Below are 7061 nucleotides of genomic sequence, written 5' to 3'. Positions count from 1 at the left end.
TTTCTTTCTTTCTTTCTTTCTTTCTTTCTTTCTTTCTTTTTTTCTTTTTTTTTTTTTGTATCAGGGCTTGAACTTGGGACCTTGCACTTGCCAGGCAAGCATTTATTATGCTGAGCTATCTCCCTGGCACTAACTTTTCTTTCTTTGGTCCTGTTACTAGAGAATTATTATGTGTTCCTAGGAAGACATAAGGTTATGTTGCTTTTTCATGCTTCTCATGTCACTCTGGTGATATTTGCACATCTGATGAACCTATTGTCTCTGGGAATTTCATCATGAAAGACTGTGAATGTAAGGTGTTTATTGATGAAGCTGTGTTGGCTTTGGCTCAAGGTGGGTACAGTAGTACAGCCTTTCTATAGCCTCTTGAGTTGTCATCAACATGGCATTGCTTATAGTGGCAAGTTTGCTGATGGCCCTGGGTGTAACTCACACATCTGAGTGTGGGGTGCTCACCACTTTCCAGGCAGGAATGGCATAGTTGGTTTAAGAGTGAAGGAACAGAGCTGTCATCAGATTTAGTGAGCTATTCTATCAGGCCCTGCACAAGAGTGGGCCCTCTAAGTTTCACTGGGCAACAGGGGCTGGAGCTGCTGCAGGAGGTCTTAGCTAGTTGCATCTAGGTCTGGTCCCAAAATAGCACTGTTCAGTGACAGCCTGGGTGGAGGAAGGTACAACATGAATTGAATTCCCTTTCCAGAGCAGCACAATACAGCATATTCTCTGGCAACTTCCCAACCAAGGTTGAAGGTCCCTGAGAACTGCACGATTCCCCAGAAGGAACATCTGCAGGTGGCATCCAGAGGGTGGCCAAGACCCACACTGGCCTTTTTCTTATCTTGAGAGATTGTTCCATTTCAAGCATATCCAGACTGGAGTGACAGGGAATTTGGAACACAGTGCCTTATTCCCTTCACAAAGCTGTCTTGACTCTGTGCCCCGGCTTTCCTGCTTCAATCACACTATACTCCAGCAGCCTTCCCCAAGTACTCTTAACTGGAGGGCAGGTAATAGTCTTTTATTTGGGATAGGGGATTCACTGTAGAAGGCAACCATGTCCAGCACCTCTAAACAGCCATCTTACATATTTCGTGTTAAACTTTCTTGGAGTCTTATAGAGGATTATTACTGAAGATGGAATAAATCAATGGTGCATATTATTTCAGACATACAATCAGAGTGCATGAAAAAAGAACAGAATTTTTTCATATATACATCTAAGATATAGGTCACCATTATGAATTAGTGAAAAGTATCACATTTCTGCATAATATTTTTAAAACAAGTTTAAGTGAATATTTACTTTTAACTCTGATATCTCACTTGACTCTGATATGAATTGATGATAGTCATTATAAAGTAATGTCACTTAGCCATGTTTGTTTTTATATTGATTTATAGTTCTGGTTTTCTTTTAAATTATTTTCCTTTTAAATCCTAGCATGCATACTGCAAAATCCGAAAGTAAAGATGAGGAAGAGATAAATTTCCTAACACCTACATCTGGCCAGGTAAAAAATTAAGTCTACATTGTAGTACATGATATAAAAATCTCATCTTAAGTCTATTTCTGAATTTTACTGCTATGATTTCTTCCATATGTTTGGTTAAGTGTGAAAAGTCACAATGTTGAAAGTGCTACTTAATGGGCCTAGCAAATGACCAGAAAATACAAAAGTTGTTCTCTAGAGTATTTTGGAAATAAATAGCTTAGATTTTAGGAATAAGAAAAATATAACTTGGGGATGGGGAGATAGCTTGGCAGTCAATGTGCCTGCCTGGCAAGCACAAGGACCTGGGTTTGACCCCTGGTACCACATGTTATGCTGGCCCTGGAACCTCAGATGTGTGGTGCCATGCTGGCCACTGAAACTGGGCGTGGTGGCACATGCCTGTAATATCAGTGTTTGGGGAGCCTGTTACAGGAGGATCACTATAAATCTGAGCTGCATAGTAAGACCCTGTACCAAACAAATAAATAAATGATTTAAAAAATTGAGAAGAAAAACATAGCTTATTGTTTCTTTTCATATCCAGAGAAATTCAGTGATTTAAACCAGTAGAAGTAAAGATGAGGCTTTGCACTATACTTTTTCTATTTTTTATTTATTTTAAAGAAAATAAAAAATAAAAACATTAAAAATGATACAGAATTTCCCAGTGAGGTGATAGAAAATCAGCAATGGTTTTTCTATTGCATATTGTTTTCTTCATTTTTTTGTTTTCTTTAAATGCATTTTGTGCAAGGTCTTGCGACGCAGCTTGGACTTTTAGTGATCCTCCTGTTTTCAGCACCCCCGCCCCCCTCAAGGGCTGGGATTACAGGCATGTGCCATCGTGCCTAGTCTTGGTGGATGGCTCAGCGCATCTGGGGGCAGGGCCAGCAGGGCACGTAGTGCCAGGGATAAAGCCCCGGTCCCTGTGCTTGCCTAAGCAGGCACTTAGTCTGCTGAACCTATCTTGCCGGCCCATGCATATTGTTATCTTCAAAGTAGTTGTTCATATATAAGCATGAAAAATTGATCAAAAAATTAAGCATTAAAAAGAATATGCAAAAAATTAAGCATTAGCTGTTCTTTTCAATAAACCAATAGAAATTAGTAGTACAATTTTCTTAGCTATCTTGTATATGTATATAGTTTTCCCCTTCCTTTTTTCTCCTTTATCTCATCCCAGTTGTTGTTTCCTTCTGAGCAGTTTCTTTCTCTTTCACAATACCTATTGTACTTTTCAGATTTTATTTACTCTTTTAGCTTATTACATGTGAGGAACACAATATGATGCTTACATATGTAGGACTGATTAATTTCACTTAGGAGTATGGTCTCTAGTTGTATCCATTTACCTATAAAAGCCTCCAGTTTATCTTTTTTTATATAAATGACTCCATTTAATGAAAATACCACATATTTTTTATCCATTCCTTAGTTGGTGGGCATTTGGGTTGTTTCCAAGATTTAATTATGACATATTGTGCTGCTATAAATATGGGTGTATAGGGCTGGTGAGATGGCTCAGTGGTCTAAAGCACCTACTTAGAACAAGCTTAGCAAAGCACAGGGACCGCGGTTCAATCACCCAGCATCACATGCCAGCCAGCCCCGCCCCCTGGTGGGCTGAGCTGGCCACACACACACACACACATAAATAAATAAAATTTTTTTTTAAATATGGGTGTATATATATCACCGTGGTATGATGTTTTCAGTTCTGTAAAAATATCCGGAAGGGAAATAGCTGGGTTGAATGGAACCTCTAATGTTAGATTTTTGAGGAATCTCCACACTGATTTCTACAGTGGTTGTACGAGTCTACTGTCCCACCAACAGTGGAGAAGAGTTCCTATTACCCCACAATCTCTCCAGCATTTGTTATTAGTAGACTTCTTGATAATAGCCATTCTTTCCAGGGTGATATGAAATCTTAGTGTTGTTTAAATTTGCATTTCTTTTCTTTTTATTGATACAGGGTCTCACTATACATCTCGGACTCATAGTGATTGATCTGCCTGTCTCAGCCTCCCCATCACTTGGGGCCAGGATAGCATGTGGTACCAGGAATCAAACTTGGGTCCTTGCACTTGCGAGGCAGGTGCTTAGACCACAGAGCTATCTCCCCAGCTCTAATCTGCATTTCTTGAATGACCAATGATACTGAACATTTTTTCATGTATTTACTTGCCATTTGTGTTTCTTCATCTGAGAAATATGTATTCATCTCAAATGCCATTTATTTTTTTATAAACTGGGTCTTTGAAGTTGTGGGCCTACTTTCTTAGGTGTTTATATGTTCTAGATTGAAGTCCTTTTTATGAGGCACAGTTGGCCAATTTTTTTCCCCAATTTGTGGGTTCTCTTTTTACTTTGTTGATGATTTCTTTTGAGGTGCAAAAACTTTTCACTGAGATCCCTGTTATTGACTATTTGGAGTATTTCATGGGCAGTTTGTTTTGCATTCATGAACTTTCTGCCTACCCCGTGTCTTCAAGATTTCTACCTATTTTCTCTTCTAGTACATTTAGTGTTTCTGTTTTAATATTGAAGTGTTTGATCCATTTTGACACTGTAGTTCAGTGCATGGCGATAGATGTGGGTGTAGTTTTAGTCTTCATGTGGAAAGCCAATTTTGCTAGTCACATTTATTTTTTTTTAAATATTTATTTATTTATTTATTTATTTATTTGTGTGTGTGTGTGTGTGTGTGTGTGTGTGTGTGTGTGGCCAGCTCAGCCCACCAGGGAGTGGGGCTGGCTGGCATGTGGTGCTGGGGGATTGAACCGCAGTCCCTGTGCTTTGCTAAGCTTGTTCTAAGTAGGTGCTTTAGACCACTCAGCCATCTCACCAGCCCGCTAGTAACATTTATTAAAGAGGCTTTCTTACAGTGAGCATGCTTGGCCCCTTTGTCAAAGATAAAATGTCTGAGTGTGTTTAAAGTTGTGTCTGCGTCTTCTAATATGTTCCATTGATCCTCCAATCTGTTTTCTTTTTTTCTCCCAGTACCATGCTGAGTTTATTACAACAGCTTTGTAGTATAATTTTAAGTAAGGCATTACATTGGCTTCTGCCTTGCCTTTGTTGGCCAGAATTGCTTTTGCTATTCTACATATTTTATGGTTTCAGATGAATTTTAGGAATGTTTTCTCTAGCTCTGTGATGGTATTTTCTTTATTTTTTATTTTTTGTATTTTTAGGGAAAGGTCTACAGGGTATCCAGAGTCTCACTACTAGATTGGACTCATAGTGATTCTCCTTTACAGTCTCCCAAGTGCTGGGATTACAGGCGTGCACCACCATGCCCAGTCTTAGTCGCTGTCTCAGCACGCTCTGGGGGTGGGGCCAGCACAGCAGGCCCAGGGACTGAATCTCCAGCCCCTGCACCTGCTTGCAGGCACTTTAATCTGCTGAGCTATTTGGTTGGCCCTTACTAATGGTATTTTGATTGGGATTGCATTGAATCTGTATAACAATTTTGGGAGTATGGCCATTTTCACAGTGCTGGTTCTTTCTGTCTATAAGAAAAGAAAACCTTTACATTTTCTGAAATCCTCCTCATGCTCTTTTATCAGAGTACTGTAATTTTTACTATATAGATCTTTTACTTCATTTGTTAGATTGATTCCTAAGGATTTCCCTTCTTTTTTTTTTTTTTTGGATGCTATTGTGAAGAGTATAGGATTCCTAATTTCTCTCTCAGTGAGTTTTTGTTTGTGTACAGAAATGCTATTGATTTTTGAATGGTGACTTTGTATCCAGCTATGCTATTGAATTTGGTCATTAAATCTAGAAGTCTTTTCATGGAGTTTTTTGGTTCTTCTATATAGTGTATCATGTCATCTGTGAATAATAATATTTCACTTCTTCCTTTCCTATCCCTATTCCTTTTATTTCTCTCTCGTCTAATTGTTTTGGCTTTGCAGTATATTTTAAACACTCACCCTTGCTTCTTATTCGTTTATTTAAGAAGAATTCTCCTCAGACTATGTCCACTTATTAAAAATTCTTAAATTGTAAACCTTAAAATACTGCAATATTATTTTATATAATTTGTCACAACCCTTTAAAAAAATCATTATGCTACACCAGAGAGATAGCTCAGTGGCATAAATGCCAGCTTGGCAAGCACAAGGTCCTGAGTTTGATCCCCTGGTACCACAAAAAAAAAAAAAATGCTTTCAGGGTAAATCCTGAGGAGATTTGACTGACCTTGTCAGATACAGAAGTTACATTTCTTGTTATATAGGTCTTGCTTTATCTTGGTCTTAACCATCCAGCAGAAAATTATACTAACAAGGTATAAAAAGTAAAGCCATATTAATATAATGAGCTGTAAAAGGCTCAAGTCAACAACTTCTGACATTGCCAGTCCTATAGGTAACCCACTATTATTATGGACTACTGGACTATATTGGATTATTTTGCTGAATTCACACACCTACAATATTTAAATGGTAATGGAATACCCATCTCTGACAAAACTAAACAAAAAAGGGAATATAAATGAAGAACCATTTTGTATCTGTATATACAAAATAGTTAGAATAGATATACAGCTACTTTCTCTTAATTCAATGAGAAGAAAGATTTGTACTAATAGTGTTTGGACAGGATATCATGTCTGCATTTTGTTTTGTACTATGAATAACCACTACGAAGATAACAATATGGAAGGTATTAATTATTGAAACTGTCCTACTAACCTGTTTTGAAACTGTCTCATTGCTATTTGTTTTTCAATAAAATTAATTTTAAAAACCCTCATCATTATGATTTTAGTCCCTCGCTACAGTGGTAGAAACTGCAGAAAGTGCCTTAATTCCAGAAATCAAACAGACTGATCATCAGATTTGGGGACTTTGGTCTTAGAAAGCCATGTAATTTCTTTTTTGCCAGCAGGTATTGTAAAGCCTTTGACTCCATTATCATTAATGCTAATCATCCCTTTCCTCAGTCTGTCAGTCATTCCAGCCTTTCTTATATTTCCTGTTCTCTTTTTCCACTATTCTCTAAATATTAACAATACACTCCATTTGTGTGTGTGTGCGTGTGTGTGTGTATGTGTGTGTGTCAGTGTACACATCCTCCCAACATGGCAACCACGGGCAGATTTGGAGATCTCTACTCTAGCTTGAACGTACCTCAGGGTTTATTGTTGTTGATGTAATTGTTCATGTTTCTGCTTTTTATATTGGAGAAGCTTCTCAATATTATCACAAACCAGAGGTTTTCTAAATTTGCAGTCTCATGGGTGGAGTTTCACTTAAAGCATTGGAAGATTAAAGTAAACACATATGCTATTTAAATATATTATTTACAAATACTCATGGAAATATAATTTCTGAAGACTTAACCTATACTTTTCTCATTTATCTTACATTTGCATAATTTATCAAATGAATGCAAAATTATAAATTTATATTTCACTTAATTCCCAGTTTAGTTGTACTTTGCATTTCAGAACAGTTTTGGTGATCAAACTGAGGTAGACAGGGGCTGGAGATATAGCTTGGCAGCATAAGCACCTGCCTGGCAAGTGGAAGGTCCTGAGTTTGATCCCTGGTACAA

The 7061-nt window shown here is 37.6% G+C and overlaps 1 protein-coding gene across 1 annotated transcript in view; it reads left to right on the top strand.

Annotated features, from left to right (window-relative positions):
- The first annotated feature begins 1442 nt into the window (after positions 1-1442).
- Positions 1443-7061, top strand: part of Slc9b1 (solute carrier family 9 member B1) — a 41169-nt gene continuing 35550 nt past the window's right edge. Inside the window, 1 exon segment of the mRNA XM_004643725.2 lies at positions 1443-1511. Within this exon segment, the coding sequence (XP_004643782.1) occupies positions 1443-1511 (69 nt within the window).

Source organism: Octodon degus, unplaced genomic scaffold, assembly GCF_000260255.1.
Source record: "Octodon degus isolate 3935 unplaced genomic scaffold, OctDeg1.0 scaffold00183, whole genome shotgun sequence".
Lineage (NCBI taxonomy): Eukaryota > Metazoa > Chordata > Mammalia > Rodentia > Octodontidae > Octodon > Octodon degus.
This window is presented reverse-complemented; position numbering and strand designations above follow the sequence as displayed.